The 27,239-nt window shown below is 51.1% G+C and overlaps 1 protein-coding gene across 1 annotated transcript; it reads right to left on the bottom strand.

The window, feature by feature from the left end:
* Window positions 1–12,909: 12,909 nt before the first annotated feature.
* Window positions 12,910–24,777, bottom strand: TMEM98 (transmembrane protein 98). Its single transcript, XM_084862789.1, has 7 exons — window positions 24,388–24,777; window positions 22,080–22,268; window positions 21,033–21,164; window positions 20,103–20,136; window positions 17,518–17,633; window positions 14,806–14,865; window positions 12,910–14,011 (listed from the first exon to the last, which is right to left on the bottom strand). Exons 2-7 carry the CDS (start codon window positions 22,214–22,216, stop codon window positions 13,804–13,806), a joined length of 687 nt encoding a protein of 228 aa, XP_084718915.1. The 5' UTR covers window positions 22,217–22,268; window positions 24,388–24,777; the 3' UTR covers window positions 12,910–13,803.
* Window positions 24,778–27,239: the final 2,462 nt, after the last annotated feature.

Raw genomic sequence — 27,239 nt, 5'->3', positions numbered from 1 at the left:
CCCCCCACCCCCCAGCCTGATGTCCCACAGAGGTCAAAATGGTTCTTCCACATCTGTCCCCAGCACTCTGGTGGGTGCTCTCAGGATATCTTAGCTGGGACCACCATTATTTCCTAACTCGTCCTTCTATGTGGACGTGACACAGCTGAATGCACTGTCCCCATTTTTAAACCTTTTAATGGGTCTCTGTCACTTGCAGGACTAGGATCCATCAGCCGGAGGGTCCCCCACAGTCTGTCCTCTCCCAAGGCCTTCAGCCTCCGCTCCCAGCACCTCTCCCTGTGGATACCACCCCCAGACTTGTCTGCCTGGAACCTCTCCTCAAGGGGCACTAGATCACTCCATTTCATCCTTCAAAATCAGCCCAGCGTTGCATCTTCTGCAGAAAGGTTAATTCAACACTCTTTGCCTCTTGAATCCTCCAGTCTTTCTTGCCCTAGCACCTAACGTTTATCGCTATCACAGAACAAGCACATTATACTGCAATGTATGGTGCAATGACTGCAGCCCTGTCTGTGGGTCCCTCCAGAACAAGGAGCTTGGTGTATTTTTCTATTTCCTTGATCCATTGATGGGTAAGGCACACAGAAGGCACTGATTAATGAGGGAGGAAGACAAATGTGATATACAGGAATAGCATAAGGGGACTGCACAGTACCGTATCTTTTTTTAAAAATATATTTTATTGATTTTGTACAGAGAGGAAGGGAGAGGGATAGAGAGTTAGAAACATCAATGAGAGAGAAACATCGATCAGCTGCCTCTTGCACACCCCCTACTGGGGATATGCCCGCAACCAAGGTACATGCCCTTGACCGGAATCGAACCCGGGACTCTTCAGTCCCCAAGCTGACGCTCTATCCATTGAGCCAAACCAGTCTCGGCACAGTACTGTATCTTGACTGGGGTGGTGGGTACACATGTTCTAAAACATGTTCTAAAACATGTCTACACGTGCTATAAAATGACATAGAACTATACACATGCACGGTAACAATGATGATGTCCTGACTTGATATTCTATTACAGTTATGTATGATATAACCATTTGGGGAAACTGGATGAAGAGGGCATGAGATCCCTCTATTATTTGTGCAACTTTCTGTGAATCTACAATTGTTTGAAAATATGTTGTTTTGTGTGTGTGTTTTAAGGAAAAATTCACAGGCCAGTTTTATCATTCTGAATAATTAATAAAATAATTGGAAATAAGCGTTGGTCAACTGGGATTTTCCCCAAAGTCTAAGATTATTTGCAACGGACTGGCTAGAGGGTAAATGATTAGAACGTGAACATAACCCAAATGTGCCTCAACAGCCTGAAGACTCCACAAGCCCTAAGAGCAGGGGCCCTAATCATTGGGGTCTCTACTAATGTGGGGCCTTTAAGAACCATCAAACCTCTAATAAATTGAAAAACTAAATAACCCAGGGCTTCTGACAACTCAAGACATAATAAACTGAGATTCTTAGCAACCCGGGTCGCCTAGCAACCTGGAGACTCTAATCATCAGCGAGTCCTAGCAACCACACACATAGCTGGTGTCCAACCTGGGGCCCAGCGTGCATCCTTCCCAGGCCCAGACACTCTTCCCTGAGCAGTGACTGCGCACCGAGTCTGTGATCTAAGCCATAGAGAGATGGTCAACACTGGATTCTTGATAACAGTCGCCTCTGAGGAGGAGGGAGGATGGGAGTGGAAATGGAACACACTGGGAGCTTCCATTATAACAGTAATGTTGTATTCCTTTACACGAGGTCTGATGCAAGTATGGCCTGATGGGATGAAGCTTAGTGGTGGGTAAATAGGTACTCAGTATGGTCCTTTCTCTTCTTGTCTCATCTTTGAAACATTTCATGATGAAAAAAAATCAATTCAAAAGAGGGAAAGCAAAAAGAGAAGCATTCTTTAAGAAAATAAGTCATCATCTTGAAGACATGGGGGTGGCAGTGACAGGAAGAGCAGAAGGGCTCATCTGTCCTACTGGTGGGTCCTTCTGGGCTTCCTCGGGCTCCTCAGTTCACCAGATCGGAACTCGGGGTGGACCTGACTCAAAGGATGTCTCTGCCCATGAGTTTTTGCCCTGTGGCTGGAGAAGGAAGGCTGACAGAGGCCAGACACCCAGACCCGAGAACCTCGTTCCAGCCACAACCCCCTTTCCAGGGGCAGCTGCCCACACCCAGAAGTCATCTCAGGGCCTCGAGATGTGAAAACTCCAGGTTCATGCACCAAGCCCTGCAGAGAGAAACAAGACGGGCCAGGCCTCTCTTGCGGACCCACTGTCAACTCAGCAAACATGGATTGGCCTTAGTTCTAGTCCATATTTAATGCTTTATGTTGGGATTAGGTTAGACTGAAAGTAACAGGAGACTCAAATAAGAGTGGCTTAAAACAAGACTGAAATCATTTCTGTCTCATGTGAAATAAATCCAGAGGTAGACAACTCGAGGAGGTAGACCAGCTTCCTCCTCTTTAAAGGAGTTTTCCAGAAAGCATCCCATGATTTTCCACTGACATCTGATTGGCTAGAACCATGGTTGGCAAACTGCGGCTCTCGAGCCACATGCGGCTCCTTTGGCCTTTTGAGTGTGGCTCTTCCACAAAATACCACGGCCTGCGCGAGTCTATTTTGAAGAAGTGGCGTTAGAAGAAGTTTAAGTTTTAAAAATTTGGCTCTCAAAAGAAATTTCAATCGTTGTACTATTGATATTTGACTTTGTTGACTAATGAGTTTGCCGACCACTGATAGCTACTAGAACAAGGTTTAAAAGGCCACACTTCAAGGAAAGCTGGGAAATGTAGTCTTTTTGTGGGAAGCCGAGAACCAGCTAAAAACCAACAGCTCTATTACCAGAGGGAAGAAGACGTTAAAGAGAACAGTATAAGGGAAGGCAACTTGCAATCTGTCACTGTCACCGGCTTAGCGTGTCACCTGGAGTAGGTGCTGTCACTTCCTCGCCCTTCAGTCAATGCATCGGACTGAGTCATAGCTAAGATCCTTTCCAGAGCTGACATTCTTATCTATGCTCAAGTTTAGTATTTATATAATCCATTGATTCCAACGTCAGGAGAGGCAAAGGGAAGGGAGTTAGTATTTATGGCGAACGGTTGACAATTTAATGCTTAAACCGCATAAGCATCTGTTTGATATGGGATATATATACTCCCCTTTAGAGATGAGAAAATTGAGGCTCAGAGTCTAAGCCATCTCCCAGACTCACACAGCTTTAAGTGGTGAGTCCAGGATTTGAACTGGATCCAAGCCCCTTCCTTACAACTAGCTGTCCATTTCTGAATTTGGAAATAGACCCAAATGCAATTCCTGGTTTGCCACCTATGAGTAGGGTAACCTTGGATACGTTTCTGACCTCTCTGTGCCTCATTTTACTCAGCTGCCAGATGTGAATAATAACGATACCTATGTCATAGAGGTGTGGAGAGGATTAAATGAAATGAATAAAATGTTGGAACAGTGTCTGGCGGGCTGTATTAGTAGAGTAAGTGTTAGCTGTGACCCTATTAGGCAACAGCTGGACATGCCCTGAGGAAGAGCTGAGGACAGAGAGAGAGTTCCAGGCCAAGGGGCAGCCCAGTATGAAGCCGGGAGGAGGACACGGCTGAGTCAAGTCTTAAGGGCTGATCAAGAATCACGAGTCTCTCTCCAACCCCAAAATTCAGCAGGGCCCCAGCCTGGGTAGGTCCCCACTAGACATGTATTTTATTCGAGTAGGCCTCAAGTCAACTGCTAAGAATGAAAGCAGAGACATGAATCTTAAATTGTACTGGAAGAAAAGTATGACACATTCTAATTCCCAGCTGCGAGTCCTCCATGGCTCTGGGAGCATGTGACAGGGAGCAGCCCTACATCCAGAGAGAAGGACGTGAACTTGGGCCCTGGTGCTGTCTCGGCCCCTCACGCCTGTGTCCCAGGTGTTCTCCCTTGTTACTTACAGCTGGCAGCCGGCTGGCACTGCAGCACCCAGTCCCACCTCCTGAACTTTGTCCCCAGCCTGGAAAAGTTTCTGCTCTGTGTGCTTAAGGAAGGGACCAGTACAGCAGGTTGTGCCCACGGGGCCACCTGGCCAGGGCACTGCAGCCAGCGGGGGCCTGAGGGACAGGGTTGTCCTGCCCAGTGCCAGCCCCCCCCCCGCCCCCCCCAGGCAGGAGTACCTCCCTGTCTCAGGGACCCTGTGCAAGTCCGGCCTTGAGGAAAGCGGGCACACCAGGACACAGAGGCAAGCACCTGCCAATGGACTTGAAGGCCTGTGTTCTCAGCCCAGGTGTGCTACTGGCTCGTTCTGTGGGCCAGTGCCTCCACCTCTCTGAGCCTCGGGTAGGTGGGAGTAGTCATCTCCAGGACTAGGACTTGGGCAGTCATAGATTTTAAACTCCTCAGGGGATGATTCAAACGTGCCCTCGGGTTTGAGACGCAGGGTTGCAGCCTGGGGGCACTTCAAGGTCAAGGACCAGATGGTGAGTATTGGAGTCCTCAGGGCCCAGCGAAGTCTGGTTCCTAGTAGGTGCCTGCCACATCTCTAAGGAGAGATGAGCACAGATCGCAGGAGATGGAGATCAAGAATACAGAAGGCGCCGAAACCGGTTTGGCTCAATGGATAGAGCGTCGGCTTGGGGACTGAAGGGTACCAGGTTCGATTCCGGTCAAGGGCATGTACCTTGGTTGTGGGCACATCTCCAGTAGGGGGTGTGCAAGAGGCAGCTGATCGATGACTCTCTCTCGTCGATGTTTCTAACTCGCTATCTCTCTCCTTTCCTCTCTGTACAAAATCAATAAAATATATTTAAAAAAAAAAAAAGAATACAGAAGGGAAAAACAGGTAAATAGTATGCAGAAGAGGGAGGAGAGTGGGGTTGGGAGGAGCATGATTTGAGACTGAGAAGCAGGGGGAGTCTTTAGTAGCCAGGGCCACAGGAAGGACCTGGCTGAGGCTCCGTGATCGTGAGGTTGTCTTGCATAACAAATCTCCCGTTAAAGCCAATTTGAAGCTTCAATGCAGAATAAACAGCATCTTCTTCTGAGAGAAATGAGGTGAGGAGGAGTCAAAAACGTGAGTTTCTGAATGTGCCAGAACAATGGACTTCGGGGCCCAGAACCCTCAGTACTGAGGAGATGAGGAGAGCAAGTGCCAAGAAAAAGAAAGGAGAATTGTGATTTTGAGAATCACTGAAACGTGTGTGTGTGCGCGTATGGGGAGTGGGGGGGGGGGGGGGGCGGAATATGACAAGGAAGATAAAATTCATGGTTTAAAACTAAAATGAGAAAGCAAGCTTCAGAATAAGAGCGGAATGAACTCCTGGCATCGTATGCATATGTGCTCACAATGCTATTGTTTCCGCGGTGGGGAAAGAACTAGAGATAAATAAAATATGCAAATGCATTTTATGATGAGAAGTTCTGTGATGGGCAACTGAGATAATCACTGTGGAAATCCGCTGGGGGGGAAAAAACACAACAAAATGTTCTAGAAATTCTGCCGCAGGGGGTGCCTTACCCTGCTGTTCGCCCATGTGGCCCACGGCCAGGTGGACTCCACACTATGGCCCCATGGGCTTCAGCCTAACACTCTGCCGGCTCACCATGGGAAGGTGGACGCTGGCCCTGCTATTGGCTCTGTTGGATCCCCAGCTGCACCCTCTTCAGGACTTCAGAACCCGAGGAATGAAACTCCACTAAAGCAAATAAAGCCCTTGACTACATCTCATTCTCCCTTGGTGGCTTCTGAAAACCTTTATTTCGGGGGTACCCCAAGAACCTCACTCCCACGTGGGATGGGGAAATCTGGCCTACTCATTTCTCCAGGAACAATGCGGGTGGCATGCTTCCTGGGGTCGAGGTTGCTGTGCGGGCTAAGAAAATGAGTTTGGCATTGAGCCCGAGCAGCCTGAGTCCAGGGTCAGAGAGCTGTCAGAAGGTGGCTCTCAGGGCGGGACCACGGGGAAGAGCACGAGGTACCATAGAGCCATCTCAAGTTGAGAGAATTAGGTTTTCATCTCCAGCTGCAGGACATAGAGTCAGAGAGGAATAAAACAAAGAGAGAAGAGTGGTCCGAGGAGAGAAGGGAGATGTAGCTAACATTTATTGGGTGCCTACTGTGCCCCAGGCACTGGGCATATGGGACTTCATCTAACCATAGAAGTAACTCTACAAGAGCCTTAGACTGGCCCAAGAGCATATTAGATGTTAGGGTTTCCATGGCTCTTCTGTTTTCACCCCCTACTCTTTCCATAGCATCACACCCAAAGCCATAACTCTAATAATAATGATCCATGACAAATCTCCAGCCCGCTCCGCTCTGAGCTCCAACCGTTTTAACTCAACACAGGTGTCTCAAATGCATCTCAAACTCAAGTCCAAAACAGATGGTTCCTACCTCTTACCCAAACTGCATCCTCTTCTGGTGTATGCTGTACTAGTGATCCCTCCCTGTCCCCAAACTGTCATCCCCAGGTAGACATGCAAACCTGAGGCTGAGAAGTCTTTCCTGACACCCCATTATCTTGCACCACTATCCTATGTCCAATCTACCCAAATCTTATGTATTTTACTTTCTAAATATCCCTCAAATGTATCCACTTCCCTGACTTTCCATCTCCCTCTCCCGGCCCAGGCCAAGCTATCATCTTCTCTCCCCAAGACTGATGCAGTGGCACTGGGTCTTCCCCCCCTATTCTGGCCTTTTCCAACTGATTCTCCACATAGAGGCCAACAGGTGCATTTGTGTTTTGTTTTGTTTTGTTTCCAAAATACAAATCTGATTGTGTCTTTATCTCCAACCCAGTCCACCACCACCCACTGTGAATAAACCATTTGAATGAATTCACATCACTCTTCTAATCAAAACCCACATCCTTCCCATGGCCTGTCTCATTGTCCCCTTTTGTTTATAAGACACACTGGCCTTGTCTCAGTTCTAGCTACAGGATGTTTGTATGGACTACTCCTTGTGTCCTCACTCATCCACCTCTGAACTGCTACTTACTCCAGAGAGTAGATCCCTTTTAATGGAAGCCTTCCTTGATAGGTTTAATTATCCTAACAATCTTTTATAAGATTATATCTCTCCTCTTAAAACACTTTACAAGCTTTTAATTTCCTATGCACTTAAGCAATCATTTGCTTAATATCTGTCTTCCCTCATTAGTTTATAATCCTATGAGAGCAGAAATGGTGTGGTTCATCTCTGCCCTATATCCCCAGCACTTAGACAATGCGTGCCACGTAACAGGTGTCCAATGGAATTTTCAGGAAGAAGGGATGCAGTCAGGTGAGGAAGGAGATGGCTAGGGAGTAGCAGAGTCGGGATTCCAACCCAGATCTGTCTCCCTCCAGAACCCAGGCCCTTTCCCAGCACCAAGGACTAGAGGGAAAGAAAGGATAAGCAAAGACATGATCTCCCCACCATCCGGCCCATTTGAAGACAGGCTATTCTCTAAGAGAGGGCAGACAGTGCCATTGTCGATGGAATTTTGTCAGTGGTCTTGGCTGCCTGACAGTGCTTTGGTTCCATGAGGCACCAAGAATAATTTGGGATATTTCTTTAATGGCTCACCACTGCTCTCAGGATAAAGTTCTCAACATGATTTATGGGTCCCGATTCTTTCCAATCCCCTCACCCAGGACTGCTTCTTCTCATCTAAGATTCTAACCAAATACATTACATTCTTTCACATCTTACCTTGGGACAGATAGCTTCCTCTCTGCACACTCCCACCCACTCTGTCTACCTGACCTCTTCCTACTCATCCTGCAAGACTCTCCCCGCCTCTCCTTGTCTCCCTCATCCATCTCTTTGATCTCCAACTATTCCCACCCCTATTTTAGGGGTAGATAAAGCGAAGTTTGATTTTTTTTACTCTTGTTGCTTGGGGGTTTTTTTCTGCCACTATATCTAACCTGTGAATATTATTATTAATCATCCACCCATGGCACTTTGCTGCTTCAAACATTTCAATGATATTTATTTGTTCTCTGGATGAGAGAGGATTTTCTAATCATAAAAGCAATGGAAGAAATCACTAAGGGAAAGAAAATCAATAGATTTGACAAAGCCAGAATTAAAACTCCTGGAGTCAGGAACATTCTAAACAAAACTAGAAGGCAAATGACAATGGCTGGGGAAAATATATGCAATAGATATGACAAAGGTTTGTTATCCTTAATATAGAAAGAGCTCATATAAATCGATAAGAAACATATTACAGTCCCAGGAGGAAAATGGACAGAGGACATGAGTAAGTACATAGAGCTAATAAACACATGAAAAATGTTTAACTTCACCAGCAGTCATGTTAATGCAAATTAACACAATGCCAAATCACTGTTCACCGATCAGGTTAGGTTAACATTAAAGACGGATGAAGGTGCGGAGATTATTTTATAGTTCCCAAGAAAAAATAAGAGCTTTTCCATCTTTTACAATCGCTTCCTACCACCTGGAGGAAAAGTCCTGCGTCTAGTCCTTGCCTTCCTCTCCCCTCGATGCCTCTCTCACCACCTCACCTCCCATCTGACACGTGCACAGTACGGAGTGTCACACTGCACAACTGCCCTGCTTGGATCCTCGGTCCTCCTCCACCGCTACCTCCTCCCACCTATCACCTACGCCTTCTGGACAATTCTAAGACATCCTGTTTTCCAGAAACTCGCCTGGACTGGGTTTGGTGCCCTGCTCTGTGCTCCCGTTACACACCCATTCCCTTACTTAGCACTTACGGTATTGTATTGCAAATCATTCTTTATGGGTTCCTTTCCACCTTAGATTACATGTGCCCCAAGAGAAGCATTCATTATCTTTTTATTCACTCCAATATACCCCAGGGTTCGCCCAGTGTGGATGCTCCACAGAGGAGTCGAACTAATCAATCCTGTAATAAATTATTCCATTTTGCACCGTAAATTTTTGCGACTATTCTGGTAAAAGCACATGTTTCTTAAAACAGAACAAATTAAGTCATTTTGGATAGAGAAAGAGTGCCTCACCCATGCCCCAGCCCTAATTTTATTGCCCATGTTCTATCACCCTATGTGCTGTAACCGACTATTGGCCATGAAATTGATTTATTGGTCAGGACCACCATTTTTTTTATTCATTTTTTTAATGAAAAATAGTAGAACTAGAAGGAATAGAATGACTCATAGGGGTGATTTCCTTCCCTTCACTGTAGATTTCTCCACGCACCGCCCCCTAGTGGGCAGGAGTGGTGGTGACAGAACAGGAGCTGGGGAGCTGAAATCCCTGTTCTGATTCATAATGACTCCAGGAAATTTGGTATCCTTGCTTGTAAAATGGGGATGATGAAAATTCAAAGGGAATGAAACAGAAAGTTCCCAGTGATGCCTCAAATCCTCAGAGCTCTCTATGATCATCAGCATTTCTGGTACAGAGACTGTTACCCACCAGAGGCAGACCCCGGTGCAACCTTATTTCTCCCTGCACTTTTTGTTCTGATGCCTAGCTGCTCGCTTACTCCCTTCCCACCCAGTTGCCCACCCTGACTTTACACCATGACCGAGTCATGAGCCCCTCAGACTCAGGGAGGAAAGGCACTCAGAGGCATTGGGCAAATTTATGGATCCTGGAGCCTAATGTCTGTCATAGGGTGTGAAGTTAATGGGTGTCTTTCTAAATGGCAATTCTGACCAAGTCACTCCCCCGGATAAAGTCTTTCTATGGTCTCCATTATGCTCAGAATAAAGCGTCAACTCCCTAATATGACCTGTTAAATCCTCCATTTTCTGATGCCCGGCCAACCTGTCCAGCCTTTACATCCCACACTCCAGCCTTCCCCAAACATTTCTCAAATGAGCATGCTCTCCTGGGCTTGGACCTTTCCCACGTCTGATCAGCCCAGAATATCTCTCTGACCCTTTGTCACGCCTCAACACAAGCATCAGCTCCTTCCAAGTGCCCTCCCTATCTCCACACTGTCACCACCCCTATCACATGCCCTCATGGCCCCTCTCACCACATCTCTCTCTCACTACACTGACCACAGCTGCTCCCTTGTCTCTTTTGCTTCTTAAGGCCAGGGCTTGTGCTTTTTGTTCTATATCCCCAGCACCTAGCACAACACTTCCTCCCAGAGTAAGCAAAAAGTATATATCTGTGGGAGGAAGGGGGGAGGAGTTGCAAAGGGAGGGAGAGGAGGGATGCACCCAAGGAAGAAATGAATGGGAATTCGTCATCTGACATCTTCCTAAAATGTGTAAAGTCATAAAACAACTCAGGGGCTTTGGACTGTAAGTCCTTCTCTAAGGATCAGGCTCCTGTGGGCACACGGAGTCCCTGCGGAGCCGCTCCTGGAACGAGGCAGGTCAGGGTGAGCACAGGGTGAGCACGGGATGAGCTGGATGCTGCTCCCTTGGGGAGGTTTCACAAGCTAGAGGAGGCTCCAGCCCAGTGCTGCAGGAATGCATCTTGAGCAATCAACCCCGGGAGCGCTGATAAGAGGCTAAGAGCTTTGTCTGTCCTGAGCGTGGGGTGGGGCTGGGACACGCTGGGCCACTCTCCCTCCTGCAGTGATTCCAGATTTTCTGGCTATCTGACCGCAAAGCCCCTGCTTGGACAGAGCCATGGTAACCGAGGTGATGGATCTGGGTCAGCTGCATTGGGCACAGGGCGGGGGTGGAGTGGGGTGGAAAGAAAGGTTAATGTTGGTTAGTCAGTACCAGGCACACAACTGGACATTTCTCATATGCCCTTTCATTGATTCACATACCAACCCAGTGAGGCAGCAGCCTTGATTTTCCAGGTGAGAGAGCCAAGGACCAGGGAGGGTAAGTCGCGTGTTCAAGCTCCCACAGTAAACAACTGAGCCCAGATCTGAACCTAATTCTGCCTTACTTCAAAGATCTTACTCTTCTCACACTCAAATCCTGTCCTAATTCCTTCTTCATTTAGAAGTTTAGTCTGATGCTCCCACTCCAGGGTAGAGGGGGTGGGGGTCAAGGGAGAAAAGCTCTACCACTGTGCACATAGGCACTAGTGAACTTGGGGTGTGTTTGTCCTCCCGGAAACCTCCTGGCTAGATCCCAGGTGCTCCCCAGCCAGCCCTCCCAATGGAGGAAGTAACTTCCGCCAACTCCCAGAGAGCAGTTGGTGCTCCACCTCAACCCCACCCTTATCCAGAGACCTTTAATTTTTCCTGCTCTGGAGATGAAAGAAAAAACTACAGAGCAGCGGAAGCAGGGGTCCTGCCATCTAGCACACACTTCCTCTGTCTTCAGCCGCCTCTCCTCACCACACAAAGGGCAGCAGCTCAAGGCCTCAGGAGGCAGGTGTGCTGGGACTCACCAGGGCTCAGAGGTGACACTGGGCATCACTTCAGGGGAAACATCTCCACCTCCAGCCCCACGCCTGGTGGATGGTATCTGGGAGGTCAACTCAGGGTTGCTTCTCTTAGGCTTAGGGCTCTGGTCCAGGTTAGGTGCAGGGGACATTTACAACTGAAGCAGCCATGGTGAGCCTAGTAGGAATGAGTTTCCAGTCTGGTTATAAAGGCAGGTTTTGAAAGGGAGGGAAAAGGACAAAACCAGGAGGATTATGGGTGTCTATTTATGGAGGCCACAAATAGGAATAGTCCAAGTGGCTCTGTGGACATTTCCCACTCGCAGCTCACCAGCAGGACAGGAACGTTAACTACCATATAGCATGCAGTCCAAGTTGATGGGAATGGGCCATCCATTAAGGTGTCCCCTGTGGTCAAGAATCTTGCCGGGACCGGTTTGGCTCAATGGATAGAGCGTCGGCTTGGGGACTGAAGGGACCCGAGTTCGATTCCGGTCAAGGGCATGTACCTTGGTTGCGGGTATATCCCCAGTAGGGGGTGTGCAAGAGGCAGCTGATCGATGACTCTCTCTCATCGATGTTTCTAACTCTCTATCCCTTTCTCTTCCTCTCTGTACAAAATCAATAAAATATATTTAAAAAAAAAAAAAAAAAAAGAATCTATCCTTCACCCTAGCCAGTTTGGCTCAGTGGATAGAGCACTGGCCTGCAGACCACTGTGTCCCAGGTTCAATTCTGGTCAAGAGCATGTACCTCGGTTGCAGTCTCCTCCCCAGCCCAGGCCCTGGTTAGGGCTTTTGCAGAAGGCAACCAACCGATGTGTTTCTCTCACATGGATGTTTCTCTCTCTTCCACTCTCTCTAAAAATCAATGGAAAAATAAGAGTGAGGATTATCAACAACAACAAAAAGAATCCGTCCTTCAGCCCATGAGAGTGGAGCTCCAGCTTCCCTCTCCCGACGCCATCTCCCCAGGTGAGAACTCTGCTGGTTCTCACGCATCCCGCTCTCCAGGGAAGAATGGAATGGACCCAATGACACACCTCAAGGACAAGCAAGGCCCAAATCTTGGGCTTGGGGATATGGGTTCCTGGTTGTCCGGAATCAGGCTGAGGGGTTTGCTGACTTTAGTCAGGGCAGAGAAGGTTACACGAGAACCGATGCGGAGTTCCGAATATGCTTCACCGCATCAGACGTGAACCAAGGCAGCCCCCAAGCAGGGCCCTGCCCCCAGAGCCACCCTGGCTCTGAGGACCTGGGAGGAAGCAGAGTACTTCAGGAAGTCCCTGCCCTCGTGCTGGAAATGGCGCCATCAGGATGTGCGTCTGGATTGTGCAGCTGTGATTCTCGGCCTCACACAGGTCTCAAGTCATAAAAACGCCTCTCACCTTTCAACATTGACAAAACACAACAATGTCCAAAGCACACGGAGCACGTCCTGCATGGACATCATTGCTAATGTGAACTCAGGGCGCTGAAATATTTCACTGAGTCACAGGCACAGAGCATGCCGAGGGTTCCTAGGCTCTCTCCTTCCGCCCTCGGTTCTCGGACAAATACATCCCCCATGCACTTGAATTTGACTCAATAACCACGCACTTGAGAAAAACCTAAGTATGCATTTACTATCCACCTAGTGGTAACGAGGTCAAATTACAGGCATAATGATGAAAAGGGAATAATCAACTCTGGGGTGCTCACCTTCACACACACACCTGTGCAGGGGAGGAGGGACTCGGGTGCCTCAGGGAACGGGCAGAAAACACAAACCAATGAAACAGACCAGGTGAGAGAGCACAAGTCTTGCAAAAAGAGGCAACCCCACCCTAACCCGTTTGGCTCAGAGGATAGAGCTGCGGCCTGCGGAATGAAGGGTCCCGGGTTCGATTCCGGTCAGGGGCATGTACCTCGGTTGCAGGCTCCATTCCTGGCCCCGGTCAGAGCGTGTGCAGGAAGCAACCAATCTATGCATCTCTCGCAGATGGATGCTTCTCTCTCTGTCTCTCTCTCTCTAAAAATTAATAGAAAAGTATCCTCAGGTGAGGATTAAAAAAAAAAAAAAAAAAGGCTACTCCTACTTAGTTCCAATTGATTGTCCTCTTTGGAAAATGCACCTCAGAGTTGCCTCACCTTCTGATTGTTCAAGGGAAGCCGGAAATGCTGATTGTGATGTAAAACCTCCTGATTCTTAGGGGATGGCGTGGGTTCCCCAAAAGCACCAGGTGAGCCCCATAAAGGTTAGAGTCCACCCGTGCTCAGAGGGCTGCTGGGCAGATGGTGGATGGCGTCTCCCCTAACTGTGGTGTCAGACTGCCACTCGCCAGCCACCATTTGCAAGTGCAGCAGAGGCATCAACGCACGGGCCCTCCTGATGGGTGACGCACACAGCCGGGCCCCTGAGCCATGCGGAACTAATGACGGGAAAAGGGGAAGGCTCAGACGGGCCACCCGCAGACAGTAGCAGGCCGGCCCTTGTGGTCAGCGGCTGGCCAGCCGGACTAGATGGCCGACTGCTCCTGCAGGAAGCCCTCGGGGCCCGGGGGGCCTTTCTCCGGCTCGGAGGCCAGGGCTGCTTCTCGGAGGACTTCCAGGTGCTCCTCAGCAGCGGACAGCGACTGGTCCACCCAATCCAGGCCCCCGGTCAGGTGGCAGGCATTCCTGGTCACCAGCACCAGATGGCTGACGGACAGGAGCAGGGCCGTTGTCCTAGAAAAAAACAACAGGATTAGGCCCCCCCAGAAAGAAGGAACTTGGTGCCAAAGCCCAACTGGTCTGAAGTCTATAGTCTGTTCCCCAAACCGAGCCTCTTCCCTGGGAGGTGGATGAGCACGCAATTTACAGATGCTCAGACAAATTTGGGAAGGGCTAAGTTAAACAAGGTTACTTGAAGGCTTTCAGAGCCTTTAACATATATAAAAGCCAAGAGACCAGAAAGATGGAATGACTGGTCGCTATGATGCACACTGGGGCAGCCAACCAGCCTGATCAGGGGGGCCCCGATCAGCCCCACCCAACTGCCCACGGCCCCTGCTCCTGGCTGGCCTGGCCCTGATTGGCCTCAAAAGGAGTGGGCCGACTAGTACCCCACTCATGCATGAATTCATGCACCGGGCCTCTAGTGAGAATATAATACGCTGTGTCTCATTAGCTTATTTGAGACTGTGGTGCCCACTGTCCACTGCTCACCAATGACAAGGCTCCAGAGGAGAGTAGGATGGGACAACCTGCATCTAGCCAATTGGATGAGCACATCCCGCTGCTACCCACTTAAAGAGAGGGTATCCACGCCCCACATCAAGCATCCTCATTGATTCAGAATCCCCCAGCCAGGCGTGGCTCACTGGTTGGCTGACCACTCACACTGCATTGAATGGTACCCAAGGCCCAGGACAGCCCAGGAACCCAGCAACACGGCCTTCTCTCCACAACCCAAGCAGCAGGCCACACAGATCTCATCAAGCCGTGAGCCCGCAGCATGGAGGGAGGGGCAGCCATCTCACCGTGCATCCAGGAGCTTCGGGTCCAGCGGCGGGTACATGGACTTCACCACATCGTCCACTCTGAGGGGAGGACAGGGCTTTCAGTGTCTCACTCTCCTTAGCACCTTCACGCCCTCCCTCCTCTCTGCCTTTTCCTAGCCCAGTTCTTCTCTCTAAATACCCACGTCTTTGGTGGCTCTTTCTCTAACGGCTTTGGCATTCTCCGCCTGAGACGTAGGAAGACTTCAGGTTCAGTTTAGAGAGGATTGTGTTTTCTGCTTTGGTTTTAGTTCCAATGATTTGAAAAGTACATGGTCCGACACCTGAGATGATGTTTGAGATACACTACTAAATTAAAAAGACACACTGCCCAACATATGTAGAGTTTGATGGATCCCACTTGCATAAAACTAAAAGCCACGAAATGCAGAGAAGAATAGTCTGGAGTGATACTCGCTAACCAATAGCAGTTACCCCCAGGAACTGGGAGGGGGTAGAATTAGGGGATACTTTACTTTCTAGATAATCCATATCTGCAATATTTTTCTTTTTACAGATATTTATTATTTTTGTGTTTGGAAAAAAAAAAAACAACACATGGTTAAAGGTTCTATAGAACACTAAAAAAAAACAAAAACAAAAAAACCCTACAAATTTAATTTAGGGGGGAATTGCTCCACTGTATTTATTTTTAACACATGGTAGGGCTTGTGGTTAACTTTTTTTTTTTTTTTTAATCTAGTTCAGGGGGAAAAAAACAAAACTATTCATTCTGATTTGCATGGTACAAGGCCTTGCTCCAAATTTTTGCTCTTGACCATGTGATAATCAGGAAGGAAAAAATAACAATGTATTATCTGATTTTTAAACGCATTTGAAAATAGATGTCCTTAAATGCTCTGGTCTTGGGGCTGGGGGGTGCGGGGGGAGGCGGGAGAGAAGGAGCGGGTGCTACGGGGCTGGTGAGAACATGCAGAGGGTTGGCCACTCCAGCCCCTGCCCAGCCGGCCTGTCTCCATGGCGCCTGGAGCTGACGCCATGCCCTTTGAAACTAAGATGCTACCAACACACCACGTGGAATAAACGGAACAAGAAAAACAACCGGACAGAACCAGACAGAGGAGAATGACATGCGAGGACAACAAGACAAAGCAAGGACTCAGATTGACTTCTGGTGGAAATGTTCTGGAAGCAGTCTGAGGTGCTCTGTAGGATGGGCCAGGGGGCACCAGGTCAAGCCCGCCCTCTGAGCAACGTCACACCCACACCCTGGCACCACCGTTCCTCCTGACCACCCAGCCCTGGCCTCATCCTCAGAACCCTCATCTTTCTCCTCCTCAGACCCCTCCTGGCAATGCTGCCTCTTATCCTGGTCCCACATGAATCCGTCAGGCCCCCTGGGTGACTCTTAGGAGTGACAGGGCACATGATAGAGGTTCAGCAGGTCTGAGCAATGGGGAGTCTATTGGTACTGAGTGTCCAGAGGATAGTCTGGGGCTTTCCCAGAGCCTGGTTTGAGGGCCCTTCAGGCCAGGAGCCAACCTCGGCTGATATAAATCCTGGGACCGCACCCACTGGGGAGAGCTCCACAGAAAGCCAAGAACGGTTCTGGGCGGAGTCCCTCCCACTCTCTCAACACACTGAACTCCCTGGACAGAGTTCAAGTGCACCAACTCCTTCCTATGCCCTCAGAGGGCTGGCTCCTCATGATTCACCGGAGGCCACAGCCACCAGGAGAGCCAGGGGACCCCTGGAACTTGGGGGAGAGGGCACCATTCCCACCAGGGATGTGGCTGGACAGGGACAACACCCCACTCGGGCACATCCACATACCAGCCACCAGATGGCAGCACAAACTTAGCACAGCCCTCCTAAGAAAAGGGCTATTTTTCTTCACCAAACTGAGCCCACAGGAGGGGGTGTAGCTGTTGACTGCAATCCGCTGGTTGCCTCCCACATAGGATTTCGCAGATGCCTGGAATTTGGGAGAGCCCCGTGATGTACAGCCTCACCTCCCACTCGGTCCTGGAGGCTGCTGGCTGGGCCAAGGATGGAGCAGTGGGTGCCAGCCACCCCCGAACTAGTCTCCAGTACAGATATGGGTGGGAGGCCACGAGGTCACAGCAGATGGGGGTGCAGGACATGTGCTTACTGACCCGAAACCTGGGACAAAGGCAAAGAGGGGGAAAGCAGCCCAGGCTGGAATGGGACTGAGAAGGAGGGGGTAGCCGGGCCGGTGTGGCTCAGTGACTGAGCATCAACCCAGGAACCAAGAGGTCACCAGTTCGATTCCCGGTCAGGGCACATGCCAAGGTTGCAGGCTCCATCCCTAGTAGGCAGCATGCAGGAGGTAGCCGATGGATGAAGTTTCCTACTCATCCATGTTTCTACCTCACTATCCCTCTCTCTTCCTCTTTTTCTGAAAATCTATTAAAAAACATTTTTTTTTAAAAAGGAGGGGGCAGCCACAGTGGGATGTGTGGAGTAGAAGAGTCAGCACTCGTCATAAATTGGAATTTCCCAAAAAGCCCCCTGGATGTAGGGAGATGGTGTGAAACATCTTAGCTTGGAAGACTCCCCACCCAACCCCAGCTGGATGCCCTGTGGGTGTTCAGGACGTAAATCACTAAAGTGGCCTGTGTGGTTTCCCAGAGAAGCCTGGCCCCTCCTGCGGACTCCACTTCTGGCCCTCCCGCCCCCATACAGTGTGGGGGCGAAGGCCTGGCCGCTCACCTGGGGCTGATCCGCTTGGCCACCACGATGATGTCGCTGACGCTGGCCGAAGTCTTCATCTTGGACCCGGAGCCCATTGTCATGGCAACAAGCTTTTCTGTCAGAGTGTGACAGATCTAAGGCAGCAAGGAGGACAGAGGTGATGAGGGGTGACCCAAGTCCCGAGCGGCTTCTGCCACCCCCACAAAGACAAATAGGACCCCGGCCTTGGGCCCCATCCCACAGCTGGGCCCCTTAATCCAAATGGTCAAATGGAAGTGCAAAGTACACAGAAAGGAGGGGAAATGAGGTGGAAGAGGCCGACGCTGAGAACAGGGCCAGGTGAGGAGGGAGGGGCGGGAACCTCAGCTCGGGGTCAGGGTTTGGGCGTAGAGAAATCTAAACTGAACTAATCTGTCTAAGAAAAATCATGCGCTCGAATTTCACCGTCTCCTGTGAAGGGGAACACCCACTTTCTCTTTCTATTCCTTCACCTCCTGGTTTAGTCTCCCACGGGGCACCCCCAGGACCTGGCTGGACCAGGGACACCTGCTCCCTTTAAGCACATCCACCCAAAGTGCCACGTATCTCATCAATTCTCCAGGGGACACATTAGTATGTTTGTCTGGATGGTTCTGCAAGAGCCGTGGGAAAACACAGGAAATAGGCGTGGCTAAGACTCGTGCCTTTCTCATCATCCGCCAACTCCGCTGGCCACCCCAAAGTCCCGGTCTCCTCCCCGCCCCGCCCCCCACCTCCCCAGTGGTAGAATCTGGATGGTTCTAAGGAAGTTCCATCACCTGCCTTACGTTGGGGCTGCAAAAGAGGGGGCACCAAGGAGAGAACCCACCCAGGAGAGATCCCGGGAGCCCCCACCACAGGGACTCAGGGGCAGGTGGCCACAGCAAAATGACCTGGGATCTCAGCAGGAAGGTGAGAGCCTCTCCTTTGAGCTGAGGTCATAAGGCGGACCATTGATCCCAACCCAGTAAGACTCCTTCCGTAATGACTTAAGCCAGTCGGAGAAAGATAAGGATCACATGGTCTCACTCATTGGTGGACTATAATGAACAACGCAAACTGATGAACGAAAATAGACCCAGAGACAGAGAAACATCGAACAGAGGGTGGAGGAAGGGAGGGGTAAGAGATCAACCAAAGGACTTGCATGCATGCATGAGCATGACCAATGGACACGGACACAGACACTGGGCGGGGTGGGGATGTGCTGGGGGTGGGAGAGGCCGGGGATGGTTGGGTGGGGGAAAAAGGAAACATACGTAATATCATAAACAATAAAGAATAAAAATAAATAAACAAAAGACTCCTTCCGGCTGACTCATCCTCTCCCTCAGGGGCCACTGTCCTCCTCCACTAATAGGCAAGGGAAGGGACAAAAGCCAGGGCCATTATTGCTCTATCTCTGTCTACAACCGCATCTGTACCCAGAGAGCTTCTTGGAATTACAGAAAAAGCCAGGACCCGGTGACAACCATGTCCTCCTAGGCATTTCGTTGTCCCTCGAGAGAGGCAGCGGAGGAAGAGACGGGAGGAAAGGTGTTTTAATATCTTACACTACAAGACGCTGAAGCAAAGATGAAGCTATTGGTTCTGAAATTCTGAATGATTCCTAGATAAAGATAAATGTGTGGCTTCCCCGGTTACAGATATGAAGGAACCAACACTATTACCAATGGACAAGTATTTCAACATTACTATGATTCTATTAGGCAGGATCGTGTCTGGCAAACATTTAAAAAAAAAAAATGCTGAAACTATAAAAATTACCCAAAATGCAAATTGGGTGCAATTTTTCACCCGGTCCTGGAGGCTGCAGACATTTAAGGAAGAGGAAAAAAAAAATCTGTCTTCAATTTGAAGTGCTCGTGGTTTGGATTTTTGAACACTGACTGTCCCATTTGGCTGCCTGCTGTCATCGCCAGAGAGGGCCGGTGACAAGCTTTCTAGTATTGGAGAAGCCAGATACAGAACCCAGCCCACTCTACAGGGCTGAGCTCTCTGTGAACGAAAGAAAGTGCCCACGCCCTGGTGCGTTTGGCTCAGTGGATAGAGCATTGGCCTGCGGACTAAAGGGTCATGGGTTCGATTCCAGTTGGGAGCACATGCCTGGGTTGCGGGCCCGGTCCCCAGTGGGGGGCATGCGGGAAGCAGCCGATTAGTGATTCTCTATCATTGATGTTGCTCTCTCTCTCCCTCTCCCTTCCTCTCTGAAATCAATAAAATTTTTTTTTTTTTTTTAAAAGAAAGTGCCCAGGGGAAGGTGGGAAGTCCCGTGTCCCCCTCAGCAGCTACACAGCCTCGGGCACACAGCTGTGTCCACGGCAGGCGACAACGTGGCTGGTGACTACCCACGTGGTCTTTCCCACACGTCACTGTGCCATGAGGACCAGGTGCACCCCAGCCTCTGCAGAATGCCAGACTGCCCCTGAAGGAGTGGAGGCACACTGCTGCACCTCCAGGCTTCAGGCAGGCTCAAAGGCCTCCTCAAGGGTTCCGTGCCCTTCCTGAGGCTGCTCCACCAGCTGTGCACTGGGGTGCTCTGCTGACCACCCCCTTTATCGCCGGGAGCGATCCACGAGTCTTACCTTCAAGATGGCAATGCAGTGGGACATGAGACCCCTGGGGAGATAAGAGGAGTGTGTCAGTGCTTATCTTTAGAGGCCCGTCTCCCCCCAGCCCTCACCGCTGCGCCTCACCTAGCTCCTCACTTAGCTCCTCACCTAGTTCCTCACCTAGCACCTCACCTAGCTCCTCACCTAACTCCTCACGAAGCTTCTCACCTAGCTCTGCACCCCTGGGCACCACCCAAGATCAGCGATGCCTCATCACGTTGGAATGGACAAGTCCAGGAGCTAGTAAGGAAGCCCCTCTGTCCTTAACCTTCTCCTCCCACCCCCACCTAATCACGACTCCCCACCAATCAAGTCGTGCTCTGAGCTTCGGACGCTGTTCCTTCCACCCTCGCCTCCCCACCCCAGGCAACTGTAGTCGCTGCCTTGGCCGTGCACCCGCTGGGCTGTGCACAGAGACCCCCATCATTTCTGAGACACTGTCCTTAGAACTCTGTCTCCATCTGTGGTGCCTGGCCCAGGGCCCTGCACACGTGGCCTCACAGACAGACACCTGCCCGGTGAGTGAATGACTCAATGATGGGGAATGGAATGGCTCCTATGGGACGGAGAGATCCCTGAGGACACGGAGGACAGAGGCTGCATCCCCAGAGCCTGCCTGTCAGACCCAAAGGCACCCCAAGGATAACCAAGCACCTCAGCGTGACTTTATAACAACTCTTGGCATACTCCTATGAGCCCCAGTGTTCAGGTCTGCAACCTGAGGGGTGGGAGTGAGTCCAGACATACACTGTTATGTCATATTCTGATTTCCCTCCCCGTGAGAGCAGGGGAAGAGCAGGCCCAGTCAAGTGTTCAGGGGCAGGAAGCCAGGAAAGGGCGCAGGGGGGTCCCTCCCACCATCCCCAGGGGCTCCAGAAAGGCAGGCCCTCCCCAAGGCCTTACGAGGCATCCTCGATCCAGTCTTCGTTCTCCAGAATGGCCTCAATGTGGGGGTTGGTGATGACGACGTCGTCCAGTTCTAGCTCAGAGGGCTCCGACTGGGTCTCCATGGCACCGATGAGGTCCACAATGGGCCTGGAAGGCAGAGCCCAGGGAAGCGGCTTCAGGATGGACGACTGCTGCTGACCCCTCTGCCCAGAGGCCCACATACCCCCCCCCCCCCAAAGGTTGACGGGAGTGAAGTCAAGCAGGACTGCTTGTCCTGGATCCAAACCTGGAGCTAATGGGACTGAAGTGACAGGCAGGGCACATGGCTCGACAGTGAATCAAGGAGCAAGCAAGGCACAAAAACAACATGAGAAAAGTTACAGAGCCCGGTCGGTGCGATTTAGTGGTTAAGCATCAACCTATAAACCAGGAGGTCACAGTTCGCATCCCCATCAGGGCACATACCCGGGTTGCCGGCTTGATCCCCAGTGTGAGGCACGCAGGAGGCAGCTGATCAATGATTCTCTCTCCTCACTGACGTTCCTACCTCTCTCTCCTTCTCCCTTCCTCTCTGAAATTAATAAAAATACACTAAAAAATAGATATATATACTAAAAAAAAAAAAGAAGAAGAAGAAGAAAAGAAAAGAAAAGAAATCTGAGCAGAGAGAGAGGCCTATTCTGGGATTTCACACCAAGTGTCTGCTGGTTAGACATGCGGGCATCGGATTTCTTTCTATGAGTTTGGTTGGAAAGAGATGTGGATTGTCCAAATGCTGAGTGAGGTGGCCGTTTTGTGCAGACGGACCCACCGTTATGCTAGGTGACCATGCTGAGTTGCTTTCTCATTCGTTTGGCGACAGAGTCAGAGGTGGCTCAGGATGTTGGGGGCTTAGGAACATTCTCGAGCTCTGAGGTCTTTCCTGGGGAGGAGAGCCTGCAGGTACCATTGCAGATCCAAAAAGCTGAGCCAGGTGCCCAGCACCAACTTCTTGCACTTTTGTGGGATCCCCATGGCACAGCCCCCCTTCCCCTCCTCCCTCCCCTGCCCGGGTGCACTCACTTGGAATCATAGCGATGCAGCAGGTCCCGGGGTCGAGGTCGGCAGTACCGCTGCCTGCAAACCACCACCAGGGCTGCGAACGAGGCCAGAAAGATGGTGGCCAGCACGCCTATGGCAACGATCACCACAGTCTCCATGCTTCTGGTGGTCCCTCAGGCCCGGTCACATTCCCGGCAAGTGCTTTTAAAGCTTGAAAGACACAGGGCAGAGCAGGCCTGGTAAGGAAGGTGCAGAAAAAGGATGGGGCAGTGGGGTCTTACCTGCTGGGGGAGGAGGGGCTTGGGAGGGGGAAGTTAGGTTGCCTCAAGTCACCTGCAGAGACCTGAAGGCCTCCACAGAATCAAGATGCATTTTATGCCAGCCCCAGATTTGCCTTTTCTTTTATACAAAGAGTGTGCTCCCAGTTGGACCAGGGAGGACTTCTGTCCTGAGACAACAGGAAACATTTTCACTCGCACTGTTGTCTTCACGTTTACAACCGGTGCATGGAAGAGCAGCCACTTCAGAGAGAGAAGGGCACGGGTATGTATGCTGTAGGCATCCTCCATGCTAGGCAGGCCATGTGTTCACTCTTCTAACGAACCTATGAGACAGGTATTCACATCCCCATTTGTAGTTGAAGAAACTGGGGTTCAGGGAGGTTAAGAGATTTGTGCAAGTTTATACAGTCGGGAGGCAGAAAGCCAGCCACGTGAGCTGAGGTGAGCGTTCACCTCCCTTTTCCTTTCTACACAGTAAAGAGAAGTCTAGCTATTCCAGAAAAAGTTTTGGTGGTCCGTTTCAGGCTTGGAAACGTATAGCTGGTATTAAACTGGTGGTTGCTATTGGTTGTTTTCATTCAGGAGGTTCTTTCACACCTGTTTTAAACACATAAGGCTGGAGGAACACGGAATGTCTCGAAGTACGTATTCACAATGGTCTTTTCCTGCTTGTGTCCCCAAGTCTTCTCCCCTCTCTGGTTTTAATTCTTCATTTACACACACACACACACACAAAAAGGATGCTTTGACCTAGGATTCTCAAGGAGTCCTCTATTCTATGTTCCCTGTATTAAAGGGTCCAAGTGCTCCTGGTTGTTATTCAATAAGTATTTATTGACCATCTACTATGTACCAAGCACTAGGCTGGATTCTGGAAATTGGAAAGAAATTAAGACATGGACCTCAAACCTTGAAGAGCCAGGGGAAGAGGGAGGCAGACCAACAAACCACTTCAGCTCCACATGCCTGTGCCATATGCAGAAATACACGGAAAAGAGAGTAACTGTGATTGCATGACATTTTCTGGGTAAGCCTTCCTCACAGGGCAGGTGATGCTTGAGCTGGGTTTTGAAGGATGAATAGGAGTTTGCCAATGTGGACAAGGTGGAGACTTGAGTGGCTCAATAGTGCCAGGGAGGTCTTTCTCAGAGTTCTCACATAGCTACTCTCCGTTCACCGGGAACTCACTTGCCACAAGGGTGAGATGGCTGGGGTTTTTTCCACCTCTGTATCTCGGATTATATATTGGGGGCGGGGGGGGAGGGGGGAGGGTGCTAATTCTCAGGGTCTGCCTCAGTTTCTCTAGATGTGTGTCTATACTGTCCCTCCTAGAGTGCTATCTCCTTTAGTCTTATTCTTCCCTCCCCTCATTTCTCTCTGCCTCTCCAATCCCCGCTCCGGTTTCCTCTCCACTCCTGTGCTTTCCTCTCCACGCCAGCGACCGTTCCCCCTCCCCCTCCGTCTCTCCCCGTCTCCGAATTTCCTTTCCCCTCCCCCTGCCCACGGCCTCCCAGTCCATCCGCTTTGTTCCTCTCTGCCTGTGCGTTTGATTCTGGGAATGTGTATGAGCTCCGTGAGTTTTTGCCGTGTTTCCCGGGGATCTGTCTGCATGCGTGTTTCTTTGTGTATGTTTCCTCCTCTGTGTTTCAAGAGGAGTTTTTCTTTCTTTGTGTAGCTTGGGTAGTTCCCTGTGTCTGTCTGTCTGTCTCCTCTTTCTCTGGGTCCCTTCCCCGCTGATGAGTCCTAAACTCCCCAAGGATAAATCAGACCCAAGCCCCTACCTCCTTCCCTCCGCCCGGCCACCCCGAACACCCAGGAGGCCGGGAGGGATCCTCGGCGCCTGGGCGCGCACCGCGCGGGGCTCCCGGGCGCGCAGCTCCAACTTCCTCCAAGTCTGCGCCCGCGCGAGCACCGCGGCCGCAACAAAGCGGCGGCCAGGCGGGCTCCCCGCACTCCAGGCGGCGCCCCGATCCCCCACACCCTCCCCAGGGGCTGGGCGGCCCGCCCGGGGCCCAGCTCCCGCAGCCCGGCGCGGCGGGCGCACCCACCTCAGGCTGCGGCTGCAGGACGCATCCCGGGGCGCTCCGGGAGCCGGCCCCCCGCCGATGGCAAAGTCCGGGCGCGGGATCCGGGCGGCTCCTGGGAGCGGGGCATGCCGGGAAGGAGCGGGCTGTCCCAGGGAAGGGAGATAAGTCCCCCGGCGCGGCCAAACCCCCGGCGGCGGCGGCGCGGAGGGAGGGGGGCCCGCGGCCGCGGCCAAATCCCCCGCTGCCAGGCGCCGCTGTCGCCGCCAGGCCCCCCGGCGGGCCGGGGTTGGGGCGGCTGGAGGCAGTCACCGTGAGACCCAGCGAGCGGTCCTCGCGCCCCCGCGGAGGCCAGGCCCCGGCAGGCGGGTTGGGGGAAAGAGGGAGGGTCCCTGCCTCCCCCAACCCCCACCCTGGCTGGTCATCCAGTGGGGGCTGGGGAGCAGGAGCGGTTTGCACAGTGTGACTCGTCTTTGCAGCATACTGTAGGGCTTAAATCCTGGCTCTGCCCCGCTCACTAGCTGTGGGCAGTTTAGTTCACTTCCTTGTGCGTTGGTTTCTTCGTCTGTAAAATGATGATGGCTACTTGTGAGCATCCTATGAGTGGAACAGCAGGATGCATGCATGGCCCGGAGGGAGGATCCAAGAGGCTGGTTCCTGGCCAGTGTGTGAAGCTTGTGCTTTGTCCAGGCAAGGAGTGCACATTGGTTGGGCACCTACTACGTCCCCGACACTATTAGGCATCTTACCTGCCTTATCTCATTCGATGCTCTCACCCACCCTGGAAAGCCAGCATGACGCTGTTTGCAAGGAAGGGAATCTGGCTTGAAGGAGAACGTACCCAGCTCCCAGTTTGTAAGTGGTGAGGGCGGGAGTGGACTCCCTGGCACCGAAGCCCACAACACGCAGGCCAGGAAAATGCTAGCTCCACCCCCACCCACGTCCCTGGGCAGCAGTCCCTTCCTTCCGGACAGTTAGGGCCAGGCAGGTGCAACAAGCCTTCCTGCTCTAGCAAGAAAAGCCTCTCACCCGCTCCTAACCCCTGCTAGCCCCTCCTGGGCCACCTCTGGGCTGTCAGAGGGGCGGCAGAGCGGCATCTGTCACCCCCTCCGGGTAGGCGGTTAAGACTGGGAGCCTGAGCCAGGAAAACCATAGCTGAGTGACCTCAGGCAGTTCCCTCTGTCTGAGTTTCCCCATGTGTGGAATGGGGACAGCAGTTAAACCTATGGCCTACAATTGTTTTGAGGATTAAATGAGATGACGCATTCAAAGTGCTCATCGCAGAGAAAGTGGGATGTTGGCAGCCAGGGGCTGGGGGAGAGGGGAATGGGGAGTTCGTTTTGGTGGGCACTGAGTTTATGTCTGGGAAGATGAAAAAAGGGCTGAGACAGATGGTGGTGATGGTTGCACAGAGACTTCATGTGGGTGAACGGTATACTTTAAAATGGTGAAGTTTACGTTATGTGTATTCCCTCACAATTAAAATTCCAAAGTACTCGTGACAGTATGTCACAGGAAAAAAAAGGGGGGGGCCTTCTTTGGCATCCCCAAACATGCCCAGCTCCCCCTAATCAGGGCCATGCTGTGCCCTCTGTCTGCAAGCCTTGCCACCATTATTCCTATGGCTCCGGCTCCCTCCCTCCCTTTGCTCGAGTGCCTGCCTAGAGTCACCTCCTCGGAGAAGTCTTCCCTGATCACCTCCATGATCCACCCTCCCCCGGCCCTCACGTGTGTTTTTTAACAGCACTCATCACCACCTGAAAATGCACTACATGTTTGGTTATTCCCTCTCCTCTTCCTGAATATAAGTTCCATGAGGACAGGGGACCTTACCGTTTTCTTCTCGGCCAACCCCTAGTGTAGAGAACAGCGCCTGGTACTTAGTAAGCGCTCATTAAACACTTGTGAAAGAAGTGACAACAAAGCTTAGTTTTGCACCGAGACCAGTTTGGCTCAGTGGATAGAGCATCGGCCTGCAGACTGAGGGGTCCCTGATTCTGTTCAGGTCAAGGGCGTATACATAGGTTGAGGGCACATCCCCGGTGGGGGGCGTGCAGGAGGCAGCTGGTCGATGTTTCTCTCTCATTGACGTTTCTAACTTTCTATCCTTCTCCCTTCCTCTCTGTAAAAAAATCAATAAAATATTTATTTTTAAAAAATAAATAAATAAATAAATAAGTAAAGCTTAGTTTTGTTTCACTGTCATTCTACAGTGGGGATAGGACCTCTAGGCCCATTCCCAACATCCGGAAGCCTGCTAGGATGTGGCAGCCGTGGAGGCCTGAGGCAGAGGGTTAGACTCCTGGAGAAATGCAGAGAGGGCAAGGCGTAAGGCACCCGCATTGGAAAAAAAGGAAGGTTGATCTGAATGAGTCACATTTTTAAGTCCCGGATTTGTGAGTGCATGCTTGTTTTGTGTTCGGGCCTTTCTATAGGCTGGTGCTTGGCTTTCCAAGGAGAGGCCAGCTGGGGAGGGGTTGTGGCAGGCCTTCTCAGAGCTGTGGGTGTAGACAGAGACCACGGGAAGCCAGTCCCCCTTGCTAGAGCGAAAGCCAGCGAACTCTCAGAGCAGCTGGGGCTGGCCTGAGCGAGTAGCAAGACCAGGAAGCTGGGAGAAAGAAGGCTGGACAAGGGCTGCAGCTAGCAGCTCAGGGTGGGGCCAGGATCCCCGCGGGACAAAGGTCAAGTTTACATTTCCTCTAAGTCAAGGCAGCTAGTCCAATGGACACAGAGACCATAAACAGGGATTTCCCCAGGGGCCATTGGGGTGCCTACACCAAGGGAGAGCAAGGCAAACTATACTTTTGCAAAAGGACAATATCTTCAAAAGACGTCTGAAAGAGCTCTCAAGACAGTTTTCACAGCCTTCCTGTCTT

The sequence above is a fragment of the Pipistrellus hanaki genome (genome assembly GCF_964339955.1).
Source record: "Pipistrellus hanaki genome assembly, chromosome: 16".
NCBI classification, from domain to species: Eukaryota; Metazoa; Chordata; class Mammalia; order Chiroptera; family Vespertilionidae; genus Pipistrellus; species Pipistrellus hanaki.
Note: the sequence above shows the minus strand (reverse complement) of the source record. Positions and strands in the feature narration are given on the sequence as shown.

Excerpts from the sequence above, each read along its gene's own strand:
- TMEM98 (XM_084862789.1), bottom strand. The coding sequence starts at position 22,216 with ATGGAGACTGTGGTGATCGTTGCCATAGGCGTGCTGGCCACCATCTTT. Across the intron at positions 21,165-22,079 it reads CTGCATCGCTATGATTCCAA|GCCCATTGTGGACCTCATCG; the intron begins GTGAGTGCACCC and ends TCTGCCTTCCAG. Across the intron at positions 14,012-14,805 it reads CCGAAGCTCCTGGATGCACG|GACAACGGCCCTGCTCCTGT; the intron begins GTGAGATGGCTG and ends GTTTTTTTCTAG.